Below are 27,367 nucleotides of genomic sequence, written 5' to 3' on the forward strand. Positions count from 1 at the left end.
CCATGAATTACATTATCCACAAAATATAAACAGTTTAGTCTTAGCGGAAATAAGCTGACCCTTGTAGGATCCGAGAGATAGAATAAAAAATGTGCATTCAAAAAGTCTAATTGATCAGTATGGTTTATCGTTCTTGGGAATATTTAAGATAAAGATTGTATCCAGGGACTGATGTATTTTTTTCAAAGTGATATTTATCGATCGGATGGGGACGCGTAAAAAGTCTAGTTGATCAGTATGGTTTATCGTGCTTAGAAATACTTAAGATGAAGACTGTATCCAGGGACTAATGTATCCACCCCCCAAGTGATATTTATCGATCGGACGGGGACGCTTTTCATGAAGGTTTAAGACCACATAAATATTAACACAAATGGGTAAAAACAGTTGAAGGGAAGTCCAGCTCTGCGGGCAAAAAAACTAGACTTACCTTTAATGTTCCCCCAGGAAGGTAAAACACACCGAATCTGCTGGTGTTTGGTCGGATACATTGGTTACAACCCTAACTGTTTTAACGTTGCTTGCTCTTAGCCAAGTGTGTTGGAGGGCTGAAGATGCAGCGATGTGCCAAGGTCGCTGGCTGTCCAGCCTGGATCTTCCTCTCTCAGTGTATCCCCCTCACTGTATCCCTCACTGTATCCCTCTCTCTGTATCCCTCTCACACACTGACTGTAACCCTGCTCTGTTACTTTGTCTCTGCAGATTTTCACCGTCTTCCCCTTTCCTCTGAGACTACTTGTTGTTCGCCTTCGTGTTGTTATATACCGGCTCCAGCCGGTCTCTGCGCGCGCTCCCGGCGGCGTGCACGCGCACCCCCATGCCGGCAGGGCGCGCGGTGCACCCCTGATCTCCCCGCGGGGGCGCGCCTCGGACCTCTCCCTTCGCCCCTCGTGGCCGCGCACGCGCTCTCTCTCTGGCTCGCTCCCCCTCTCCTCGTGCTCGGGAGCGAGAGTGCGCGTGCACGCGGGCAGACGCCACCGGGTTGAGCAGGTTTATTCCAGTCAAATGCGAAGGCAAACCGGATGGCTTCTTATGGTTCCACTTTCAGAGCGAGTTGTCGAAGAGGTAAATTAAAGCGGAAGAGGAGTCATCCTCAGACTGTGTCTCCCTTCACTCCATCCCCGTGTTACATGAACGCCTTCCAGAAGAGGTTGCAATTTTTGAGTCTCTTTGAGCCGCACTGGTGTTCACATTGAATATCAGTTCACAACTTTCTCTGGTTGGAGCAAAAGAAACCAACGTCAGAGCTGTAAATGATACCTTAACTGAAGCTATCCCAATGCAGACCATTTATGGTTCAGGTATAAACCTGTCCTCCCCAAAAAGATTGGTATAAACCTGCCCCCTTGCCTGCAGTAGTGTTGACATTCTGCATTACCTCATTTTAAACAAAAAAAATGGTTATGAATAATGTAGAAAGGTCTAATTGACTGTACCATGTTTCGTGCTGCTCTGTCACTTCCTACTCATCTGGAACAAAAACAAAAGTTTGGGTATAAAGTCCATTTTCTTTTGCTTGTTAAGATCATTAATTAACTTAATGCTGGTGATCTTTTTAAGGAGATTTCAACTGTTCACCCAGTAGCGATAGAAATGAAAAATATTGGCAGATACTGTGGGTTCAGATAGTTGGAGCACATCCTAACATTGGCAACTAAAAAGTTTATTTATTAGTGTCACAAGTAGGCTTACATTAACAATGCAATGAAGTTCCTGTGAAAATCCCCTAGTCGCCACACTCCGGCGCCTGTTCGGGTACACTGAGGGCGAACTTACCATGGGCAATTCACCGAACCAGCACATCTTTGGATTGTAGGAGGAAACCAGAGCGCCCGGAGGAAACCCACGCAGACAGAGGGAGAATGTGCAAACTCCACACAGACAGTGACCCAAGCCGGGAATCGAACCCAGGTCCCTGGCGCTGTGAGGCAGCAGTGCCAACCACTGTGCTACTGTGTAGGAAAGCCAGCAGTTTATAACAACAACTTGTGTTATATAGCACCTTTGATGCAGTAGGATGTCCCAAGGCTGTTCACAAGAATTTTATCAAACAAACTTTGACACTAAGCCACAAAAGATGTTAGGATAGATTATCAAAATCTTGGACAAAGAAGTAGGTTTTAAGGAGGACAGAGTTGTAGGAGTTTTGGGAAGAAATTCCAGAGCTTAGATTCAGACAACTAAACACACGGCTGCCAAATATAGGGATGATTAAAATCAGGATATTCTAGAGGCCAGAATTAAAGGATTGCAGATTCCTTGTAGGGTCATTGTAGGGCCAGATGAGATGACAGAACTAGGGACTGTAAAGGGATTTGAAAACAAGAATTACAATTTTAAAATCGAGGCATTGCTGAACTCAAGCCAGTGTAGATTAGTGAGCACAGAATTGATTGATGAACAGAACTTGGTGAGAGTTTTGGATGGCCTCAGGTTTACAGAGGATGGAACCTGGGTGTTTGGGTGATAATGCACTGGAAGAGTCAAGTTTGGAGATAATGAAAGCATAGATGAGGGTTTCAGCAGCAGATGAGGTAGGGGCAAAGTCAGGTGATGTCACAGAGATAGAAATAGGCAGCAAAAAACAGGAAAGCGAAATCTCAGCAGGTCTGACAGCATCTGTGGAAAGAGAATAGAGCCAACGTTTCGAGTCACAGTGAACCTTTGCTAGAGCTATAGAAATAGGCAGACTTAGTGATGTCATTGGTATGTGATTGGGAAGTTCATTTCAGGGTTAAATGGAACATGGTACAAGCAATCTGGTTCAGCCTCAGACAGCTGCCAGTTGCTGATGCCTAGGCCAGGAATAGATTTTTTGGCTATCTTATATAACTCTCAGTGTTGCCTCAGAGGCCCCCTTTCTAGGCTGACAAGCCTGAATGTTTTTCGTCTTTCCTTGTACCTCAATGCTCTAACATTAATGATTGGCTTTGTGGCCCTGTTGGTCTCTGCTTTGAACTCCCTTGCATCTTGATGACCAGAACTGTATGCATGTATGTATGCATGGTGCAGTTTGACTAAAGCACTACACAGTTTGACTCTGGCTTATATTCAACTATTTTGATATCTACATCGACAACAACTTACATTTATATAACTCATTTGACATAGTAAACGTCCCAAGGCACTTAACAAGAATGATGGAAGTAAGATTATCAAGTCCCAGAAGGAGATTTCAAGACAGACGATGAGAAACTTGATCAAAGAGGTCAGTTTCCGGGTTCGATTCCTGGCTTGGGTCACCATCTCTGCAGAGTTTGCACGTTCTCCCTGTGTCTACATGAGTTTCCTCCAGGTGCTCCGGAGGAAAGTCCAAAGATGTGTGGGTTAGGTTGATTGGCCATGCTAAAATTGCCCCTTAGTGTCCTGTGATGCGTGGATTAGCGGGTAAAATATGTAGGGATATGGGGGTAGGGCCTGGGTGGGATTGTGGTCGGTGCAGACTCGATGGGCCGAATGGCCTCTTTCTGTACTGTAGGGTTTCTATGATTTCTATGCTCCGGTTTCCTCCCACAGTCCAAAAGTCATGCTGGTTTAGCCGTGCTAAATTCTCGCTCAGTGTACCTGAACAGGCGCCGGAGTGTGGCAACTAAGTAATTTTTCACAGCAACTTCATTGCAGTGTTAATGTAACACTAATAAATTGTGACACTAATAAATAAACTTTAGATCATAAAAGAGGTAGAGAGACTTCTCCAGGGAATTTCAGAAAGAGTTTGGGAGAGAATTCCAGTGATTAGGGCCAAGGCAGTTGAAAACACTGCTGTCGTTGGTGGAGCAACTAAAATCAAGGGTATGCAAGTGGCCAGAATTGGAAGTACATAGTGATCTTAAAGGCTTGTAGGTCTGCAGTAGGCTGCATAGATGGCAAGGGACAAGGCTATGGAGGGATTTGAAAACAAGGATGAGGATTTTAAAACTCAGGCATTATTGGACCAGGAATCACTGAAGGTCAGCAAGCATAAGGGTGATGGGTGTAACAAGATATGGTTGTTATGTTTTCAATGATCTCAAGTTTATGTAGGGTGGAAAATGGGAAGCCACCAAGAGAGCAGCGGAATGGTCAAGTCTGGAGGTAATAAAAGCGTACCTGGGAGTTTTAGCAGTAGATAGCAGGGTCAAAGTTGAGTATGTTATGGAGGTAGAAGTAGTGAGTTTTTGAACTTGTGGATATGTGGTTGGAAATTCATTTAGGATCAAGCACAACACCAAGACTGCAAACAGCATTGCTTTGCTAACACAATTGCCAGGAATGTAAATGGTAATCAGAAAACAGAGTTTATGGTGTACATCAGTGACGATGTCTTCAGTCTTCCCAATACTTAGTTGGAGGAAGTTTCTGTTCATCCAATATTGTGTGGTACAAATCAGAGATGGTGGAGGAGGCTACAAGATGGAGTGAGATAGAGCTGGTGCCATCAGCATACATGGGGATTCTGTTGCGTTTTCAGCTGATATTGCTGAGGGGTAGCACATTGATGAGAAATCAAAGAGGGCAAACATAGATTCTTGGGGGCCTCCAGGGGTAATAGTTAAGTATGGAGGGGAAGCTATTGCAGATGATTCTTTGTCTGCAATTTGAAAGATGAGAAGGAACCAAGCCAGAACAGTTCCACCCAGATGAATGACGGAGGGGAAGTACTGAAGAAGATGGTATGGGGTATGGCCAAGTGTGTTGAAGGTTGCATACTAGTTGGAGGAGGATATGGAGGGATAGTTTATCATGGCCATAGTCACAGGAAAATCATTTGTGACATGATGTAAGGGCCGTTTCAGTATTTGGCCAGGCTGTAAACTTGGTTGGAAGAATTCAAACATGGAATTGTGAGAAAAAGAAAAGATGGGTACAGATTTGGAAAGTGACAGTGTGTTCAAGGACTTAGAGTCATAGAGGTTTACAGCATGGAAATAGGCCCTTCAGCTCAACTTGTCCATGCCGCCCCCTTTTTTTTAACCACTAAGCTAGTCCCAATTGCCCACGTTTGCCCTAATCCCTCTATAGCCATCTTACCCATATAACTGTCTAAACGCTTTTTTAAAAAAAGACAAAATTGTACCCGCCTCTACTACTACCTCTGGCAGCCTGTTTCAGACACTCATAGAAACATAGAATCATAGAAACCCTACAGTGCAGAAGGAGGCCATTCGGCCCATCGAGTCTGCACCGACCACAATCCCACCCAGGCCCCACCCCCACATATTTACCCGCTAATCCCTCTAACCTGTGCATCCCAGGACTCTAAGGGGCAATTTTTAACCTGGCCAATCAACCTAACCCGCACATCTTTGGACTGTGGGAGGAAACCGGAGCACCCGGAGGAAACCCACGCAGACACGAGGAGAATGTGCAAACTCCACACAGACAGTGACCCGAGCCGGGAATCGAACCCGGGACCCTGGAGCTGTGAAGCAGCAGTGCTAACCACTGTGCTACCACTCACCACCCTCTGTGTGAAAGGAATTGCCCCTCTGGACCCTTTTGTATCTCTCCCCTCTTATCTTGAACCTATACCCTCTAATTTTAGACTCCCCTACCTTTGGGAAAAGATATTGACTATCTAGCTGATCTATGCCCCTCATTATTTTATAGGCCTCTATAAGATCACCACTAAGTCGCCTGCGCTCCAGAGAAAAAAGTCCCAGTCTATCCAGCCTCTTCTTATAACTCAAACCATCAAGTCCTGGTAGCATCCTAGTAAATCTTTTCTGCATTCTTTCTAATTTAATAATATCCTTTCTCTCATAGGGTGACCAGAACTGTACACAGTATTCCAAGTGTGGCCTTACCAATGTCTTGTACAACTTCAACAAGATGTCCCAACACCTGTATTCAGTGTTTTGACCAATGAAACCAAGCATGCCGATTGCCTTCTTCACCACTCTGGGAGCTATGAACCTGTACCCCTAGATCTCTTTGTTCTATGACTCTCCCCAACGCCCTCCCATTAACGGAGTAAGTTCTGCCCTGGTTCGATCTACCAAAATGCATCACCTCGCATTTATCTAAATTAAACTCCATCTGCCATTCATCAACCCACTGGCGCAATTGATCAAGATCCCGTTGCAATCCTAGATAACCTTCTTACTGTCCACTATGCCACCAGCCTTGATGTCATCTGCAAACTGCAGACTTTGGAGAGGAAACAGAGGTTTGAGATGGGGGCCATAGTTAGCAAGGGCAGAGCAATCATGATAGGGTTTTTGATGCAAAGTGTGATGACAGCAAATTTAAAAGGAGTGCAGAAAGAGGGAATTTTTACAATATCAGCTGACATTATGCCCAGGGAGGCAAGTTGAGTGGTCACAAGATTGGTTGGAATAGGATCAAGGGTCTTGTCAAAGGTCAGAGAGAGCAGTAAAAAGAATACAATCTAGAGAAAGGTGCGAGTTCAAGGCGAGGGCAAAAAGGAACATTTGGGGAAATTTGTCCCGATGGGCTATGGGAATGGAAAAGAAGCAGCAGAGGTAGTTGAACAGATAGTCTTGATCTTGGTAACAAAAAAAAATCAATAAGCTTCTATGAGAAGAGGGTTTGTGGTGAAGGGAAGCCAGGAATTATCTTGCATCACTAGATTATCTTGCATTACTAGATTATCTTTGAATAGTGAGCAGTTTTAGCAATGGACTGGACCATCTGCTAAAGCTTTAAGTGGTCCAGCTAGATCTGATGATTCACGGTTAAATCAGTTATTCACAAAATACATTCAAATCTGCATCCCTTGGACTTCAGGGAGCAGATTTGTTTAAAGTTTATTTATTAGTGTCACAAGTAGACTTGCATTAACACTGCAATGAAGTTACTTTGAAAATCCCCTAGTCTTCACACTCCGGCGCCTGTTCAGGTACACTGAGGGAAAATTTAGCATGGCCAATGCACCTAACCAACATGTCTTTTGGACTGTGGGAAGAAACCAGAGCACCCAGAGGAAACCCAGGCAGACACGGGGAGAACGTGCAGACTCCGCACAGACAGCGCCCCAAGCCAGGAATTGCACCTAGGTCCCTGGCGCTGAGGCAGCAGTGCTAACCACTGTGCCACCGTGCTGCCCCAGGCACGGTGAAGGGTATTCAAGCGAAAATGATTAGGGTGAAAGAATAATAGTTCTAATGAGAAAAATACATCAAATGGGGAATGGATAGAATTTAGTAAATCAGTAATTGCAAAAATGTGATGATGAATTGTAGGCCAAAGGCTCGACAGTTGGGATTTTGAAAGTACAATGGTAAATTTCAGGGAGATTTTTTTTTTCCAGAGTCAGATGCATAAAGAAGGGTTAGGAAGGGACAGGACAACACTAGCAGGGAGTGATACAAGGAAATGATCTTAAGAACATAAGAACATAAGAAATAGGAGCAGGAGTAGGCCATCTAGCCCCTCGAGCCTGCCCCGCCATTCAATAAGATCATGGCTGATCTGACGTGGATCAGTACCACTTACCCGCCTGATCCCCATAACCCTTAATTCCCTTACCGATCAGGAATCCATCCATCCGCGCTTTAAACATATTCAGCGAGGTAGCCTCCACCACCTCAGTGGGCAGAGAATTCCAGAGATTCACCACCCTCTGGGAGAAGAAGTTCCTCCTCAGCTCTGTCTTAAACCGACCCCCCTTTATTTTGAGGCTGTGTCCTCTAGTTTTAACTTCCTTACTAAGTGGAAAGAATCTCTCCGCCTCCACCCTATCCAGCCCCCGCATTATCTTATAAGTCTCCATAAGATCCCCCCTCATCCTTCTAAACTCCAACGAGTACAAACCCAATCTCCTCAGCCTCTCCTCATAATCCAAACCCCTCATCTCCGGTATCAACCTGGTGAACCTTCTCTGCACTCCCTCCAATGCCAATATATCCTTCCTCATATAAGGGGACCAATACTGCACACAGTATTCCAGCTGCGGCCTCACCAATGCCCTGTACAGGTGCATCAAGACATCCCTGCTTTTATATTCTATCCCCCTCGCAATATAGGCCAACATCCCATTTGCCTTCTTGATCACCTGTTGTACCTGCAGACTGGGCTTTTGCGTCTCATGCACAAGGACCCCCAGGTCCCTTTGCACGGTAGCATGTTTTAATTTGTTTCCATTGAGATAGTAATCCCATTTGTTATTATTTCCTCCAAAGTGTATAACCTCGCATTTCTCAACGTTATACTTTTCCACTTATCTTTGTGTCGTCTGCAAACTTCGTTACCCTACACTCCGTCCCCTCCTCCAGATCATCTATATAAATGGTAAACAGTTGCGGCCCGAGTACCGATCCCTGTGGCACGCCACTAGTTACCTTCCTCCAACCGGAAAAACACCCATTTATTCCGACTCTTTGCTTCCTGTCGGATAGCCAGTCCCCAATCCACTTTAACACACTACCCCCAACTCCGTGTGCCCTAATCTTCTTCAGCAGCCTTTTATGGGGCACCTTATCAAACGCCTTTTGGAAATCCAAAAACACCGCATCCACCGGTTCTCCTCCATCAACCGCCCTAGTCACATCTTCATAAAAATCCAACATGTTCGTCAAGCACGACTTTCCCCTCATGAATCCATGCTGCGTCTGATTGATCGAACCATTTCTATCCAGATGCCCTGCTATCTCCTCTTTAATAATGGATTCCAGCATTTTCCCTACTACAGACGTTAAGCTGACCGGCCTATAGTTACCCGCCTTTTGTCTCCTTCCTTTTTTAAACAGCGTGCCAAGTACCATGCCAATTTCCATACTGAACTATCTTGATTGGTTTTCTCCTTAGCTTTTGCACCAAATGATCTCTCATCGTAGATCATTTTAACCTCCATCTCAATTCATCATGTCCTGTCTCCTCTGGGTTCATTGTCCTCTTATTCTCCCATGTCTCTCCCTCCATGTAAACTCTCCAACCCACATTCACAACCACACTCCCTTGACCTTGCCAACTGAAGTGGTCTTGCTACGATATGGCCATTTCAGATCAATTCCATCCATCTTCTCCCTCCATAATCCTATTTCCTTCTGTGTCTTAAAACTCCTGAAATTCACTTACAATGCATTTTCACATTCCAACTATCTAACCCTCCCCACTAAAGTTTAGCCCTAAACTTGTTTCTTCCTGTGGTTCTCTCATATTCCCTCTCATGTCCTCAATGAGCTCACCTTGTGCATGAGACCCAATTCCTGTTCTCTTAAACCTATTCCCATTAAATTACTGGCCATCCAGCATCCCTTCCTGGCTCCCATGTTAGTTAATATTGTTTAAGGTTCTTTTCCTTCAGGTACTATTTCCTTCAAACCTGCTGTTATTACTCCTCTACTCAAAATGCTTAAACTCTCCTCCTTGCAAAATACAGACTCATAGAATCATAGAATCCCTACAGCCCAGGAGGCCATTCGGCCCATCGAGCCTGCACCGACAACAATCCCATCCAGGCCCTATCCCCGTAACCCCACATATTTACTCTGCTAATCCCCCTGAAACTAGGGTCAATTTAACATGGCCAGTCAACCGAAACCCGCATATCTTTGGACTGTGGGAGGAAACCCACGCAGACACACGGAGAACGTGCAGACTCCACACAGACAGTGACCCAAGCCGGGAATCAAACCCAGATCCCTGGCACTGTGAGGCAACAGTGCCGCCCATCTTGCCCTTGAGCATGTTGTTGCCATTGAAATTTGTTCATTTCTTTCCTGAAGCCCTATGTTTGAATCCGTCTCAATCGGGTGTACTCCCTGCCACATTATGAAATGCCTCTTATCAAAGTCATAAATGACATCCTATGTGACTGTGACAAAGCTACACTATCCCTCTTGTCCTCCCTTTCCTGTCTGCAATCTCTAATAGTTGATCAATTATCCTTCTGCACTGTCTCTCTATCAGGACTGTATTGCTGTAACCAAAGCATCACCTGAAATGGCTTCTTGTCCAGTTCCCATAGATGTACCTCTGGTCCCCCAAGGACCAACTTTTGGTACCTCCTGCTTCTCATCCACATGCTGCCCCTCAGTGACATGAAACACGATGCTAATTTCCACATGTACGCTGATGTTACTCAGCTCTACCTCACCACTACCTCTCTCAGCCCCTCCACAGCCTCTAAATTGTACTGTCTCTACTGCTTGCCCAATATCCGGTGCTGGATGAGCAGAAACTTCCTCTAACAAAATGTTGGGAAGACCAAAACTATTGTCTTCGATCACCCCTAGTTACCAACACTGTCCCACTCTCTGGCGACTATCTAACTCTGAACCAGATGGTTTGCCACCTTGGTTTTTCTGGACAAATGACACAAACACACATGGGATTTCAGCCAAGGTATTCAACAGTGAACTGAAATGAGCCAAGTGTTCTGCTATTTAACTGCTGCTAGAGCCCTCAGCCAGAATTGGCTTTTTAAAGGCTATACACTAACTTCCAAATGCACAGCACATTACTGCTATATTACACCATTGTACACTGATGACTGCTCCAGTGGATGTACAAATAGCTGATCCTAAAAATTCTGTTTGCTGCAAATAATGATTAATTGGTGCAAATATGACACTGTCTACTACATGGAATTCTTGTGCCAATACTTTCACCTTTGCTTTTACTCCCTTAGGCGGTGTGCTTTGTAATTGGCCGTCTGCGGAAGTTTAGACTGGATTGTTTTCACGGTTGCCAACCTAAGGGGACGGGAAGAGGCTTTCAGCCTGCCTTTTGCAACTTATTGTCTAAGTCCTTATACAGGTCTGTTCCAGACCATTTCATTTTCCTTCGGCATCTGCATAAAACTTACGGTACTCTATTCTCTACCGAAACAGAGGTCTGTGCATTTCTATTTACAGTGCTAAATCTGCATTTATTGTGTGCAGTGGCAGTCAGTTCCTTCAGTTGGAATGTAAGTACAGAATTGGCATCAGGAGGCATCTTTTTGCTGCAAGCATCCACACATTAGTTTTGGCACCTGTGCGCTTGCAGCATCTGCCTATTGGTACTTTTCTTTCAAATTCCAGCTGCTACTAAAGTAGAATTTTTAAAAAGCTCTTGATATGAACTTACCTTAGTGTTCGTGAATATACTTTTCCTCTAGCAGTAGAAGAGGGGATGGCATCTATTTTTGGAAGAAGCGTGGAAGAGTCTCCATCTCTGAACCGTGCAGACAGAAAGATCCCTGTTTTGATCCCTAGTCTGTGCCAGGTGGGGAGTTTACATACAGAACAGTGATAGGACTGTTACAATTGGCTGTAGGATCCAAGCTGTAGCATCCAAAGGGTGAAGAAGGCCTTGATTGCTCTTCATCCATTTTGGAAACGTTTATTTGCAGATGTGCTGAGACAAGGATCCAGCTTGGGCAGCAAAATTACATTGATACCATCTAGAATGATTAGATCCCAGATGATCAACACCAGATCCCTGCAGGGTAAAGATGTAAAAAGAGTCAGAAACCAAGTGGTGATCAAAAGCAATGGTGCCACTTCCAAGTTCTCCATGTGTTGACAGAGGCAGGGCATTCGATGTTTCAGCAACTGTTCAGCAAGGGCAGTGTTGCCCTTGAAACCATATCCCTGCAAGAAAGGAGCAAAGAAAATTTGAGAGGAATAAAAGAACATGGATGGACAAAATGGACAAATGGATAAGACAAACAAGTGGAGGGATGAGTTGTGGAGAAGGGAGAGGAATTAAACACTCAGGAAAGATAATTATTTTTATCCAACTTTATTTAATATTCCACTGAGCAAACACTGCTGGCTATTTTTCCATATGTAGGTGCTTGGAGCATTTTAGCACTCAAAGGATTATTTTCATAATATAATTGCTATGGTTACTAATGCAATTTTATAATGCTAGGGAGGGGAGAGATAAGAGAATTCACATCAAGGCTACTGATTTGTGATTTCCATGGAAAATTGATGGAATTTTGGAATGTACTTCCCCCACCAAAAACAAATCCTAGATCTGTAGCTTGCAATAAAAGTAGAATTTTACTTTATCAGTCATCCCAGGATAGAGTCTTCAAGTGACAAAATCTTAGTATGTGATCGTCAAAATATCACTGAAAATCTTTGAATACTGTTAAAAAAAAACAGAATTTTATGACTCAGTCATTGTTAAAAATCAATGGTGTCCTGTATCATTTTCTTAGTCATGGAGTGAGAAAGACAGAAATCGTATCAGGAGGAAACATAAGGAGAAGAGGGATACTACATGGAATAGATAGAAGAATCAAGAGGTAAGAGTATCAGAGAGGTAGGCAGTAACGTAATAAGTTACTGTGACTTCCTGTTTCTTCCCAGTGAATTAATGATTTCTCGATTCAAATGTCACAATTGTTTGTGTCATAAGTAAAAATGTGTACAAAAACAAAAGCTGCAAAATTTGGTTGCATTGCATCGTGTTTTCAGGTCCAGAGTAGTATCTATGTTGTGTGCATGCATCTGATGCCCAAATGCCATTTTGGGTAAGATTTTAGCGTGGGAGTGTTGCTGGAAGTACGTAGAATTGGCGATGGTCTTTACGAGCTTAATGCCACAGCTAATGTTCTCTCATAACCTTGTACAGTTGAATATGTGTTCAGCAGCAGGAAGGACCCATCAAGCAACCCTATTTAAAAGGATCATCAACTATTTTCAGGTTAGTTTATGATTGATTTTGGTTGCCCATTATTGAGTTAGTAGAAGTATTTGGAAGTTTACTGCTGGTTGAAAGTGCTGAAGTCTACAGGGAGTTTTGTGGCACAGGGTGAAAACCTTTGTTCTCAATTCATGGGTTCTGGTCAGAGCACTTGCTCCCAGTCGTCAGTTTCAACCCCTTGCCTGCTGCATGACAGGTAAATGAGCAGAGGGGGCAACAAAGAAGGACAAGTTGCCCAAGAAGGAGGAAGCAGAGGTGGGGGGAAAAGGCTCTCAGCAGGAGGCATTATCCACCCAGGGTATTCAAGGAGCAATTCCTCTACCTCAACATCAGTGAGGAACAATGTGTGCAATATCTATGTTTCATTAAGGGGCTACTCACTGAAATTTGCAACTGTTGTAGCCATAACTACAGTCTCGGATGAGGATGGCATTGCCAGCAACTGTGAAGGTAACCTTGGCATTGAGGAGTTTTTTTTGTGTCGGATTCCCTCCAAGATGGAGCAGGTGACATTTCCAATATCTCTGTTTCCTATCCACTGTTGGATAGTGGAGATCACAGAAGCTCTTTAAAGCAAAGAGAACTGAATACATTACATTCTCTTGCGAGAGAGGACCAGGTCGATTTAGCTTGCAGATTTGCATGGGTAGCAGGCTTACCCATGCTGCAGGGTGCCATTGACTGTGTACATGTCACTCTGTAGATATGTAAATTTAGAGATATACAGTAACCCAAAGAGATTCTACTCCCTTCATGCCTGTCTGGCATGTGACCATACTCTGCACATCATGCAGATAAGTGCCTGATACCCTGGCAACAATCATGTTGCTTTACTTTGCTGAAGTTCCACTGTAAAGCCAGCATCTGAGCTGCCACAAGAAACCAATGAGGGGCTGCTAGGCGATGAGTTATCCACTGACTACTTGAGTCATGCCCACAGAGCACAATCCTTGTACATTTGGGAATCATGTGTATAAGATGGGCCCTGTTACCACAGAAAATGGGATCAAGCCGACCATTGGGATGCGTAAAAAAGTGTTTCCCCTGTTTAGTCCTGCAGTACTCTCCAGTGCGCATCTCACACGTCATCCATTTTGTAGAACATCACCATGATGAGAACTCAGCCCTTGCCATCATTTGTATAGCAAGGCAGCTGAGGAGGAGGAAGGGAGGAGGCAATCAACACCTCCCCTTTAACCATGGCTGCTCCAAGCACAGTCACTCTCTTGGGGCGGCTGCCTATGGTTGTGCGCCAGCGTGTCCTGGCGAAAGGGAGTGAAATATATTTGGTATTAAGAAATTGGAACGAAATAAAAGTAAAGAATTGTAAAAATAGGCATATAGCTGCACTGAGGGTTTGTGATATGCGGATTAGACGAGTAGCAGGATGAAGTTGATGCGCTGTGAAGCCCAATGGAGTCGAGCAGTCTAGTGGCTCATTGTTGTGATCGGTTTGTAAACAAGAGTCAAGCAACAAGTGTTGAAAGCAGAAGTAGACGGTCTGTGAAACTAAACTAGAGGAAGGGTTCCAAAGAGAAAACCACCCATTCCTGTTTGGTAATTACTTGCTGTATCTTGCTCAGTGTTAAAACTTATGGGATGTTATTTTGGGGAAGGTAGATTCTCAGAATTTAGGAAAGTAGATAGATTTTGATTGGTGGATAATTTAAGCATACTGTTTGGGTAATTATTACCGCAGTTAATTGTAAGTGTCGTTCTTTTTTTGTTATGTTTTAAAGTTTAACAAACATTTTGTTATTTGAATGCTGCACAACAAGATTGAACCCTTTCCTCACTGGGTTTCATCTATTTTCTCACATTTTTCCAAATTGCAAAAATAAACTGTTAAGAACCGGCGTTCCAAGTTTCCTTCCTGGGATTTGGGATGCCGTTGTATTGAGCATCAGCAAGTTTCATAGCAATTGGTAAAACGTGGTATAATCTGTTTGGGTGATGTGCCTGTCATACTTGAATAACTAGCAATGTGTGCAGGCTGTGAGATCTGGAAGTTAGGTTTGCAGCGGTGCTAAGTATTTGAGGGTTAAGTGAAGCTATGAATGTGAAGAATGAGTGATGGTTTATAAAGATTGTAGGTTAGTGAAGTGGCATGGTTAGTGGGGTTGAACTGAGAAATGTGTGAGCCTAGTGATACAGTTGGCAGGATATAGTATTCAAAGGTGGTCCAGTAACCTTGATCACTCAAGTCATTGATCTTGCAATTGCACCCAGATCCTCCTGGCATTGACCGCAATGATATTCTGCACTTACGGTGTTTGCAATATCTTTCTGGAGGGACTCCTGGTACCTTATAAATAGAGGACCTCCTATCTCTTGTACCAAGGCCTCCAGTGCTGCATTAGAGAACCTTGGAGCACATTCTCTGATATTGTTGTGTCTTTCCCATATAAAAATTATTTACAATAACTTTCATTCACTTGCACAGATTTAAAATTGGGCACAAGGAATGACCATAGATGTCCAGCATAGCTGGAGAGAACGGGGCTGAAGAAACTAGCCAGCAGGAGGGGTTGGAGAGCAGTGGATTTACAGCAATGTCAACACTGAAAGTAGACAATTGTGGCACAGCATGACTGACTAAGACCACATATGAGACATAAATAGCACAAGCAACATATTCTGCCTGTGAACAATGCCACAAGAAATCTACTTGTGTATTGTTATGGTTCAGATTAGAAACTCCAAAGTGTTTTATAAAGCCTGCCTGAATCATAAGTTTTACATCTTGAATTTGGTTAGGATAAGCATGATATGTTCCACTTTAGGTGTGATTCAAAAGACCCACTAGGGAGCTTTTATTAAACAAAGTTTATTTAAGAATATAGTTAACATGTATAGTAAGAAATTAGCAAGAACTCTTATCAATTTCAAACAAAAAACAAAACAACCACTATAATGTACAATTCTTAATGTCTCTAATGTGTTCCAATTAAAACCAAAACCCATAGGCACCAAAAAACTCTTTTCACAGGTTTAACACAACACAGACTAATGCTTACTTGATACTGGAATTAAGACCGTTATTTGAATTCTGCAGTCCCATGCTCTTGAGACTTAGAATAGTTTGAAGACAAGTCGGCTTTCCAAAGCACCAGAGGGACTCTGGTCCAGCCCCCATGAACAATAGATTTTCATCCTTCAGGAAAATCAACAGAACTTTCAAAACAACAGGGAGAGAGGAAAACACTTCATTTAGCTTGCTGCCCCTTCTAAAACCTACAGCTCAAAACTGAAACTAAAACAACCCTTGTCACCTGACCTGCCCACAGTTTTTTGTCTCCTCCCACCAATGACATCACCCAAGGCTGTGAGCATGAGACACACTGAGAGAGCTGCAGAGATCATGATTTTTTAAAAAACCTCTTAAAGGTACACTAACTCTCACTAACGTTTTCAGATGCACCATAGAAAGCATTCTTTCTGGTTGTATCACAGCTTGGTATGACTCCTGCTCTGCCCAAAGAACTACAAAAGGTCGTGAACGTAGCCCAATCCATCATGCAAACCAGCCTTCCATCCATTGACTCTGTCTGCACTTCCTGCTGCCTCGGCAAAGCAGCCAACATAATTAAGGATCCCACGCACCCCGGGCATTCTCTCTTCTACCTTTTTCCGTCGGGAAAAAGATACAAAAGTCTGAGATCACATACCAACTGACTCAAGAACAGCTTCTTCCCTGCTGCTGTCACCGACTTTTGAATGGACTTACCTTGCATTAAGTTGATCTTTCTCTACACCCTAGTTATGACTGTAACACTACATTCTGCACTCTCTAGTTTCCTTCTCTATGAACGGTATGTTTTGTCTGTACAACACGCAAGAAACAATACTTTCACTGTATGTTAATACATGTGACAAATAATAAATCAAATCAAATCAAACTGACGTCACAGTATGCAAAGCACCAAACAAATTTACAACTGAAAATAGGAACTGAGCAGCTCAAATAGCGTAATAAGGCCGGAGCAAATCTTAACAGAACAATCTTAGTTAGAAATTGTATACACTTTGACTGATAGAAAACTTCAGGATAGAAATATTTAGCTTCACAGTACTTGTGAAGCGTTGCTGCATCTGCACCATGTTCTCATAAAACTGTTTCGGTGAGAGTAGACTTTTAAGCCCAGAGCAGCAGTATTTCAATTTCTAGTTGTCTGGAACCTAGATTCTCGCTAAAAATGTAATAAACTAAACATCGTGCAAGAACGGAATAACAAATGGAGCCACATTCCTGCTTACTCTAGTCAGAGCACGATGCACTCTATACGCTGTTTGTCAGAAAGGGAAACTGTTTACGCAACAATTGCTGGAAGTTGCTTCAGAACCTCAAGCTTGTGCACAGTTTTTACATTCTGACTGCAAGAGAAGTGAGTAATGTCCTGATATGGTATTTCAACCGTCAATAGCTGTGTGGTTTGCATTTTCATCACCTTGTATGCCGAATATTGCTTAATTTTCAAATGTTGTAATTACATGTAAAAGTGAATTCTCTTGGATGCTTTAATTCTCTTCATTAATATGGTAAACTCCCCTGCTTCTTCACCACATCTTTTTCTTTTAAAGACTCCCCTTAAAGCCCTCCTCTTTGTCCAAGCTTGTTCAATCTCATCCATTTTTTTGACGACACTTCTGATAGCACATTTTTACATGTTAAAATACATGTTGTTGTTGCCTACTACTAGATACTGGAGAAATTTCCCAATTTTCCATATGGGCAGTGTGCCCGAGTTGTTACTAATGTTCTACAGCAACTGGCAGGTACAGACTGGATTATTATGCTTAACAGAAATTGGATCAGTTGTTAGTATTGTCATGCCCAGTACAGACATGAAGATATTACAGCTTTTAAGATGCCTGGCAAACTATCACGTGACTTTGGCAATATCGACTCTAAACAGAAGTGAAACTCCAGCAAATATCTCATTTAAAATATAGACCGTCAACGGCCGCTTGTAAAATTCACAAGTCCTTTTGTTAAGGATGAACTGTGAACAGATGAAGATCATCACATATCAGCCGATTTGTCTCTCTACTTCCCCCCTGGGCCATAGACATATGGAACCTCGTCCTCCCCTTCAGATATTCAAAAGGGCAATCCAGTTGGAATGGATCATTCAATTACAAAATCCCTGGCTGTCCCTAACTCCCAAACTGCGGAATGCCATGACATAGGATGTGCATCAGCCCAGCTCACTGCCTTTTTTGGAGAAGGACTTTGGACTTGCCACTGGTCACATGTTTAGGACAGACATGTTGTTATCTACTCTTCGTAAAAAATAACAACAGAAGCTATTTTGATCAGAATCACCATGATAAATACCACCTGAAAAGCCTTTGAATCAGCTGCAAGGCAGCTACATAGTGATTGTAAAACAACTACACCTTGAAAATGGGAAAAGGATTCTATCCCAACCTATTTCATCTTCAATTTCACCTGAAAGTCAACCTCCTGGCAATTCAACTAGAAGAAGTCTTGATTTGATTTGATTTATTATTGTCACATGTATTAACATACAGTGAAAAGTATTGTTTCTTGCGCGCTATACAGACAGAACGTACCATTCATAGAGTAGGAAACGAGAGAGTGCAGAATGTAGGGTTACAGTCATAGCTAGGGTGTAGAGAAAGATCAGCTTAATGTAAGGTAAGTCCATTCAAAAGTCTGATAGCAGCAGGGAAGAAGCTGTTCTTGAGTCGGTTGGTACGTGACCTCAGACTTTTGTATCTTTTTCCCGACGGAAGAAGGTGGAAGAGAGAATGTCTGGGGTGCGTGGGGTCCTTAATTATGCTGGCTGCTTTGCCGAGGCAGCAGGAAGTGTAGACAAAGTTAATGGATAGGAGGCTAGTTTGTGTGATGGATTGGGCTACAATCTTTTGTAGTTTCTTGCGGTCTTGGGCAGAGCAGGAGCCATACCAAGCTGTGATACAACCAGAAATAATGCTTTCTGTGTAATCTGTAAAAGTTAGTGAGAGTTGTAGCTGACATACCAAGTTTCCTTGATCTTCTGAGAAAGTAGAGGTGTTGGTGGGCTTTCTTAACTTAGTGTCAGAATGGGGGGACCAGGACAGGTTGTTGGCGATCTGGACATCTAAAATCTTGAAGCTCTCGACCCTTTCAACTTCGTCCCCGTTGATGTAGACAGGGGCATGTTCTCCTTTACGCTTCCTGAAGTCGATGACAATCTCCTTCGTTCTGTTGATATTGGGGGAGAGATTATTGTTGCTGCACCAGTTCACCAGATTCTCCATCTCATTCCTGTACTCCGTCTCATCATTGTTTGAGATCCGACCCACTACGGTGGTGTTGTCAGCAAACTTGAAAATCGAATTGGAGGGGAATTTGGCCACACAGTCATAGGTGTTTAAGGATTACAGCCTTGTGGGGCACCAGTGTTGAGGATGATTGTGGAGGAGGTGTTGTTGCCTGATTATGGTCTGTGAATTAGGAAGTTCAGGATCCATTCACAGAGGGAGGTGCCGAGACCCAGGCCACGGAGTTTGGAGATGAGTTTAGTGGGAATAATAGTGTTGAAGGCTGAGCTATAGTCCATAAATAGGAGACTGACATAGGTGTCCTTATTATCTAGGTGTTCCAGGGTTAAGTGCAGGGTCAGGGAGATGGCGTCTGCTGTGGACCTGTTGCAATGGTAGGCAAACTGTAGTGGATCCAGGTAGTCCTGGAGGCTGGAATTGATTCATGCCATGACTGTAGAATTCGTCTTTCGGAAGTCGGATCAAAAACTGAAGAGACACAGGTTTCTCCAAAAGCCGCCTTTGTTGCATCGGAGGAGAGATCGCAAGACCATGCACATCCAGCATGGGTTCGTGCGTCTCTGTCCGACTTACAAAACAGTTTTCAGTTATATCCGACGGAGATACATCCATATACTTCTGTTAGCCAATAAAGGCATAGCTGTATTGTTACATTTTGATTAGATTACTTTCAAGAACAAAAAGCGATAGCCACGTAAAGACATGGCTATTAAAGTCTCTGATTAGATTAATTTCAAGGACAAAAGACAATAGCCACGTAAAGACATGACTATTAAAGTTTCTGATTAGATTACTTTCAAGGGCAAAAGGCCAATTGATAAGGCCCTGCCCTCCGAAGCCAGAACCACAATTACCTATTAGCAGTTTCTTTAACGTGATCATTAGTTTCGCTTGTCGCCCTCGCCTCAGGCCCTTTCCAAAACCAGTTCATCCCTCAACTGATTCCTAGTTACGCATCCCAATTTTAACCCTTTCCTCTTCTCAATCTATCTTATACACATTCTTGTTACGACCTTTCGAAGCACTTCATAATGATGGATGTCAGAGCCACCGGCTGATAGTCATTAAGGCACACTGCTTGGTTTTTCTTAGGCACCGGGATGATGGTCATCTTCATGAAGCAGATAGGGACCTCAGATTAAAGAAAGGTTGAAGATGTCTGTGAATACCCCCGCCAGCTGATCTGCGCAGGATCTGAGTGCTTGTCCGGGTACCCCATCCGGGCCAGTCGCTTTCCGTGGGTTGACCTTCGAGAAGGCTGCTCTGACATCTGCAATGGTGACCCCAGATACAGGTTCATCCAGGGTGGAGGGCATGCAGTAGTTGACCTCTTGCTCAAAATGGGCGTAGAATGCATTGAGCTCATCAGGGAGGGGTGAACTGGAGCCGGCGATTTTACATGCCTTCATCTTGTAGCCTGTTATGTCTTGAAGACCTTGCCATAGTCGGCGGGGGTTCAAGTTTTGCAGTGTGAACTGAGAATCCTCTGTTTTACAAGACCTCTACTTCAGCCAAAACATTAATTCATCTAAGAATCTACAGGCCTGCTACAAAAGAGACTGAAATAATTACTACCTTTAATCATATTGCTTTTTTCCTTCTTCTGTATCCAGCCTTTATGTGTGAGAAACATTGTGTTAAAGCCTTTTGGGGCAAACACGTGGTAATAAATAATTTTCTTTATTCTTACATTCACAAAGATTGCTGGAATTACTTAACTTGAGATAAACCATTCTAAGGGTAAGAAAATACACGAACCTCACACATAAAAATACTTTGATCACAAATAACAAGAAATCGCATAAACCGTCTGTGACAGTATTGATGTACAATCAAAGATCTGATTGCCAGCAACATGTCCATAATACAGCTGGGACAGCTGTGTGGAATGAATATCATGAATCTTATCCTTTGAAATGTCACAAATAAAACAGGCCCAAAACAGCGATTACAACTTTTCAAATTTCTTTTGCTATGTTGATTATTCCAATTGATGCATTCATAGTGTTTAAGGTCCAGAGTCTGGGGCATGCCACTGTTGAATACTTTTGATCAGTAAACATCCAAAGAAAAGTACGGCAAAGAAGGAATGCACTTCCAAACTAGTTCTGGTTTTCGGGTATTTGGTAGCTAACAGATGATCTCGAGGAGGATAAAGTTGAAGCATTTTGAGACTGGGCAAAGTTCTGTTCTGTTATCTTTGTAAGACGGGAAAGATTTTTTATAATTGGAATGAGGCCAACAAAAGACATAGCAGATACAAGTGAGATTAAAAGGAGAAAGAGTCTGGAAAGGGTGTAGTGATTTGTTTGTATGCCATAGTTGGTTGGCCTTATAGAATGTCCACCAAATCGAAAGAAAAATTGTGTTCCCAGCCACTTTTGCTTTCTTGGTCCTCCGTTCCACGTCATCTTTCATATCTGTTGACACCAATAAAAAATCTTTTTTTTCAGATAAGGAGCAGAAGCTCAAACAACTTTTGAACTCAAGCAAATCACTCTTCCCTTCGTTTCCTTCTGACTTTATTTCTCCTCTAACCATTGTCATTTCACCTTTTTTTTCCTCCTCCTACCCTGCTAAAAGTTTTGCTTGTTTTTAAATGTTTCTGTAGAAGGGGTGCACACAGAAAATGCCCTCTGTTAAAAACAGACAGCTGGCCTGATTGATTCTGAAACTTTGCTGTGATTACAGCCACAACATAGGCATGCTGTTTCCAGGTTTCCCAATCAATCACTGAGTGTGGGCTCCCTGCCCGCAGGAGGTTGACATGTAGGCTTGTAGGTGCAATAAGGTTTGTGCCATGGAGGTTTTGGGCATTGACCATCTACCCACCTACCCTTGATATTCAAGGCATTATCATTGTTCAAGCCTCTGTTAAGAACTCTGCTGATGTTAAATGTGAGGGTATCCCAAAACCCAGAAGGGTAACTTGGAACACTGGTTCTTTAGTGGTATATATTTTCACCAATTTGGTGTAATGTGAGGAAAGATATGCAAATCAGTGAAGAACAATACTGTCTTGTAATCGATGAATGAAGCATATTTATTAACTTATAAAAAAGACTATCATACACTACAACAGTGCACTTACTACAATAACAGCTATACAAACACAGTATCTTATGAAGTTAACCCATGTTCCTGGCTATCTACGTTTCTGAACTCTGAAACAGCATACAATATTGTATAACTCTATGAGCTACATTTAGCATTTAGTTACCACCCGCAAGTTATCTTCAAGTTTGGGAAAATCTTTCTTCAGTTCAGTGTAGCATTTATTCTCTTTGAGAGTTTTTTTAAAAAACAGCAGTTTTCAGCATCAACTTGTTTTCGGGCGAGCCTGTTTTTCCAGCTGGACTTGGCTGTGGTTGTAGCTGCTTATCACCTGTACATCTTTCCCTCTTCTCCTGCTATAGTCAGTTACCCTGCTATGGGTGGATATACTGTTTTTTGCCTTAAATATTTTTCTATCTCAATAACACCCTGGACTAGGCTTTTAGCACGTAAGTGCAAATTATATTCTTATCTCTCCACTTTGAACTCACCTCTTCTACAGTTCTAAAACCTATTTCCATAGATCATTGTTCACCCCCAAGTCAATTAGGTAAACACTTGTTTCCTATGCAACACTAATTTGCAAATCAAAAGCCTCCCTTCAGACAGCTGCACTCGCATCCATTCCCCTTTTATCCAATTCTTCATTTTATCCCAATTTTATTTTTAATCTTGCTTTTACTCAATTCTTGAATCTTCATTTTACTCCCAATATTTTGACACCTCCAGCATCAACATTCTGGGGTCACCATTGACCAGAACATAACTGGACCATCCACAAAAATACTGTGGCTCCAAGAGCAGCTCAGAGGCTGAAAGGCCACATGGATAGAAGGGGACTGGAGAATAACAAAAAGAGAGAATAAATGGATTTATGTAGTGGCATGCGCAAAAATCTGCTTTGGGACCTCTTGTTTTCCACATGCTTAATTGATTTGAACATGACCAAACAGAATAAGTTTGGGGAACAGAGATCGGGTGGCACAGTGGTTAGCACTGCTGCCTCACCTGGGTTCAATTCCGGCCTCGGGTCACTGTCTGTGTGGAGTTTGCACTTTCTCTCCGAGTTTGCGTGGGTTTCCTCTGGATGCTCCGGTTTCTCCCACAGTCCAAAGATGCACGGGTTAGGTTGATTGGCCATGCTAAATTAACCCTAATATCAAGGGGGGTTAGTAGGGTAATTGAGGGTTATGGGAATGGGGCCTGGGTGGGATTGTGGTCGGTACGGACTCAATGGCCAAATGGCCGCCTCCTATACTTTAGGGGTTCTATGACTCTATGATCTTAAAATAAGACATTAATTAGGCTTCAGGAGTGGTATTACATACAGTTTTGAGCACTGAATTCTGAAAGGATTTTGGAGCCATGAACAGGTTGTAATATAGATTCACTCGAACCAGTCATGAGAAGATTTAGTTAAGATCCGAGATTTGAAAAACAATACAATTATCTTCACTGGAACAGAGACGGCTGAGAGGAAATGTTGAAAAGGTTTATAAGCGATAGCGAAAGGCTATGTCACTGGTTTGCTAATTGGTAACGAGGAAGTCATAAATTTAGGATTCATATTTAAAAACATACAGGAAGGGGATTAGAAAAAGTACTTTTTTCACAGAAGTTCATTAAAATATTGAATGCATTACATAAATGATTATTGAAACCGAGTAGTTACAGCATTTAAGAGAAAATTAGATAGTCATTTAAGGGAGAGTGTAATATTTATGTTATAGTTAGGTAGCTTTGATGTTGAGCGAGCATTGACACAACAAGCTGAATGAACCTTCTGTGCTAATGTTTTAATTGTGCTTAAACAAATGTGAGTGAATATTGTGAAATTTAACTTTGCAAGTGTTGACATTGTTACAGTTAAGACAAGGTGATTGAGAATGGAGACGTTTCGGGAATACCAGGAGACGCTTTGAACCATATTGATAAGAAAATGGAAGTTTCCTCAATGATGGCCTCCTTCATTGCGGCACTCATCAGTGGATTTCTTTTTTACAACATTGACTTCCGTACAGTTCATGTCGGTGCCTATTCAGGAAAGCCAAACTTCATCATAATCCTGGCTGATGACATTGGATGGGGTGATCTTGGTGCAAACTGGCCATTGACTCAGGAGACACCAAATTTGGACAAGATGGCTAAGGAGGGAATGAGGTATAATAAAATTTGTACCATTTGCAAAGAAACTGTGGCCATTTGATCCCCCGTTCTTTTTTTTGTTGCTAATTTCCAATTCTTTACCTCATGTAAACTCTAATTTGCATATCACTTGTCGTTAGTTAGGTGAGTTTTTGACTGTTTACACAGTTGCTCTTCAATAGCTCAGATGTTTAATGTGGTTTCTACTTCTATCAGATGAATAACTGCAACAGAATGTATAATCATAAAGGAAACATTTGGCAAAAATAATGTGTCTGAGCAAGGGAGTGTGGGGTAGGGGGATGGTGGAATCAGACTAATAGAACAATGGGTCTCTTAATTGTATAATGTTTTGGTTTAAATGTTGGGAATTAATTCAATTTTAGGCCTGTTAATGTGAATTTCAGTGCATGGTTTTGTGAATGCTGTTCAAAAAGTGAGACATGTTAATGGTGGGAAATGGGAGACTTTATATTTTAGACACTCATTGTGAGCTCTAAGTACTCTCCGAGACTATAGTTGTTTGAGTATCAAACTCAATCTCTGGTTCATTTTATCAAGGGGGTAGTGATTCCCCTGCTTTATATCTAATTGTTCCTTTACATTTCAACTGAAAGTAACTGCTTGCAATGAAAATTATGCTGTACCAACAAGAAAAAAGTACAAGTTGGTTTTCCAGCTTGTTATATGATAGTGTGCTCGTTAAAATCTTTAGGTTTTGCTCCTTGTTTGTTATTTCAGATTTGAGGATTTCCATGCAGCTGCCTCTACTTGTTCCCCATCTCGGGCTTCTCTACTGACAGGGCGTCTGGGGTTACGGAATGGTGTTACCCATAATTTTGCTTTGAGCTCAGTTGCTGGCTTGCCGCTGAATGAAACTACGCTGGCAGAAGTTCTAAAGGAAGCCAATTATTCTACAGCAGTAATTGGTATTTACAGTTTGAGTTCTTTTTAAGCCTTTTCTCATGTTATGACTACCCTGTTCTTCTGTACAATTACAAGTGGCATCACAAAAGAATATAACATCCTGCATACATGATCACTGCAGATAAAAAGCTAAATTATTGGTGGAGGGGAGGGGAGAGACGAATGTTACTTGTTTTTCTCTTAAATTTGGAATGCCAACCTGATTTTAGTGACATCTTAGATGCAGAATGGTTGGGAAGGGTTTAAACTAAAATGGCGGGGGATGGGAACCCATGCAAGAAGTGAGAAGTGGGGGAATCAAGGACAAGAACAAAAGTCAGTAAGGGGAAAAGAAAAGTGATAGGCAGAGAAATCAATGGCCAGAATCAAACAGGTCCACAGTGAAAGAGCCGAGAGCAAAAATAGGAAGCTACAGACCTGTTAGCTTGACACCAGTAGTAAGGGAAATGTTAGAATTCTTTGTGAAGAATGTGATAACTGAACACTTAGAAAATAATGGTAGAATTGGGCAGAGTCAACATGGATTTACGAAAGGGCAACCATGTTTGACAAACCTATTGGAGTTTTCTGTGGATGTAACAAGCAGAATAGATCAGGGGGAACCAGTGGATGTGGTGTATTGGATTTTCAAAAGGCTTTTGATAAAGTTCTGCACAGGAGCTCAGTAAGCAAAATTAGAACAAATGGAATTGGGGGTAATATACTGGCATAGATTGCGGACTGGTTAATAGATAGAAAAGGGAATGTAGGGATAAATGGATAATTCTCTGGTAGGCAGGCTGTGACCTGTGGGGTAGTGCAAGGGTCAGGGCTCGGGCCTATTCACAATCTGTATCAATGATTTGGATGTGGGGCCCGTCTGTAATATTTACAAGTTTGCTGACAAGACAAAGCTAGGTGGGAAAGTGTGTTGTGAGGAGAATGCAAAGTGGCTTTGAGGGGATTTAGACAGGCTAACTGAATGGGCAAAAACATGGCAGGCGGAAGATAATGTGAAGTTATCCGCTTTTGGAGGAAAAACAAAGATGCAGAGTTTTTTTTTTAATTTTGAGGGTTTGTGAAGTGTTGATGTCCAGAGGGACTGAGCTGTCCTTGTTCATGAGTCACTGAAAGTTAGCATGCAGATGCAGCAAGCGATTAGGAAGGCAAATACTACATTGGCCTTTATTGCAAGAGGATTTGAATATAAGAGTAAAGGTGTCTTACTGCAATTGCATAGTGCCTTAGTGAGACTGCACCGGAAGTATTGCGTACAGTTTTGGTCTCTTTATCGAAGGAAGAATATACTTGCCACAGAGGGAGTGTAACGAAGGTACACCAACTGAATCCTGGTATGGTGGGATTGCCCCGTGAGGAGAGATTGAGAAGACTGGGTCTGTGTTCTCTAGCATTTTTAGAGGCTCGACATGGTAGATGCAGGAAGGATATTTCCACTGGCTTTGGTGGCCCAGAACCAGGGGACAATCTCTGGGAGTAAGAGGTAGGCCATTTAGGATGCAATGAGTAAGAATTTCTTCACTCGGAGAGTGGTAAATCTTTGGAATTCTCTATCGCTGAGGACTGTGTAGGCTTTGTCATTGAGTATGTTCAAGACGGTGATCAATAAATTTCCAGATGCTAAAGAGATCAAGAGATATGGGAATAGTGCAGGAAAATGGCGTTGAGGTAGAAGATCAGCTATGATCCAGTTGAATGGTGGACCAGGCCCAAGAGGCCAAATGGCATACTCTTGCTTCCATTTCCTACATGAGGGCTTTAGAGTTATATTATGGGTTTAAACAGGAAACAATTACATTATTAACTAGCAATCATCCCAATAAACCATCTTGCACCTTCCTTCATCAGGAAGTACAAATTAATAATTACAAATTCTTCCTGACTTTCTGTATCTGTGCCTTTCCTTAGTTAGCTGTGTTTTTTATTTCGCTATGGGCAGCTCGATTATAATTTCACATGCTGTGATACAGCAAGGAATGCTGTCACTATGGTTTCAGAAATGCCCATGGATTTATTTTACAATCATTTTGATCAGATCTTGAATGCTTCTCTTTACCTGCAGAGTGGTTTCAGAAGCACAAAGAGGTAACCCAGCTGTTAAAAGTGCGTGATGGATGAATAAACGTCCACATTCCGCTGACGTCATGATGTCAAGTTATAGTGTTAGGATGTAAATTTACTTGCTGAAGTTGATTCAGCACTTTTATTGAGCCCTCTGGAACACCAAAGACTGCTGCCAATAGAATCTAATAAAAACTGTGCCTTATCCTCTTACTGGACTTAATCTGACAGCTTTGTCGGTTGAGCATAATTTAAAGATGATTTTGTTTCAGAGTGCAAATATAAGTTGTTCACAATCAGATAGGAG

At 42.4% G+C, this 27,367-nt stretch overlaps 2 protein-coding genes across 7 annotated transcripts in view; one reads left to right on the forward strand and one right to left on the reverse strand.

The window, feature by feature from the left end:
• Positions 1 to 807, reverse strand: part of LOC144501679 (monocarboxylate transporter 7-like) — a 41,446-nt gene extending 40,639 nt beyond the window's left edge. Inside the window, exon 1 of one of the 2 annotated variants that reach the window (XM_078225598.1) lies at positions 431 to 807. The gene's annotated coding sequence lies outside the window, so the exon portion shown is untranslated. The remainder of the gene's footprint in view (positions 1 to 430) is intronic. The other variant, XM_078225600.1, reaches the window with a different exon arrangement.
• arsg (arylsulfatase G) overlaps positions 1 to 27,367 on the forward strand; it is a 139,372-nt gene that overhangs the window by 54,819 nt on the left and 57,186 nt on the right. For 2 of the 5 annotated variants that reach the window (XM_078225605.1, XM_078225604.1), the window contains exons 2-3: positions 23,797 to 24,090; positions 24,817 to 25,004. In XM_078225605.1, the coding sequence (XP_078081731.1) occupies positions 23,870 to 24,090; positions 24,817 to 25,004 (409 nt within the window). In that variant the 5' untranslated portion in view covers positions 23,797 to 23,869. Of the gene's footprint in view, positions 1 to 929; positions 1,066 to 10,582; positions 10,702 to 12,097; positions 12,185 to 23,796; positions 24,091 to 24,816; positions 25,005 to 27,367 lie in introns of those variants that run through there. The other 3 variants (XM_078225601.1, XM_078225602.1, XM_078225603.1) reach the window with 3 other exon arrangements.

The sequence above is a fragment of the Mustelus asterias genome, chromosome 12, assembly GCF_964213995.1.
Source record: "Mustelus asterias chromosome 12, sMusAst1.hap1.1, whole genome shotgun sequence".
Taxonomy (NCBI): Eukaryota; Metazoa; Chordata; class Chondrichthyes; order Carcharhiniformes; family Triakidae; genus Mustelus; species Mustelus asterias.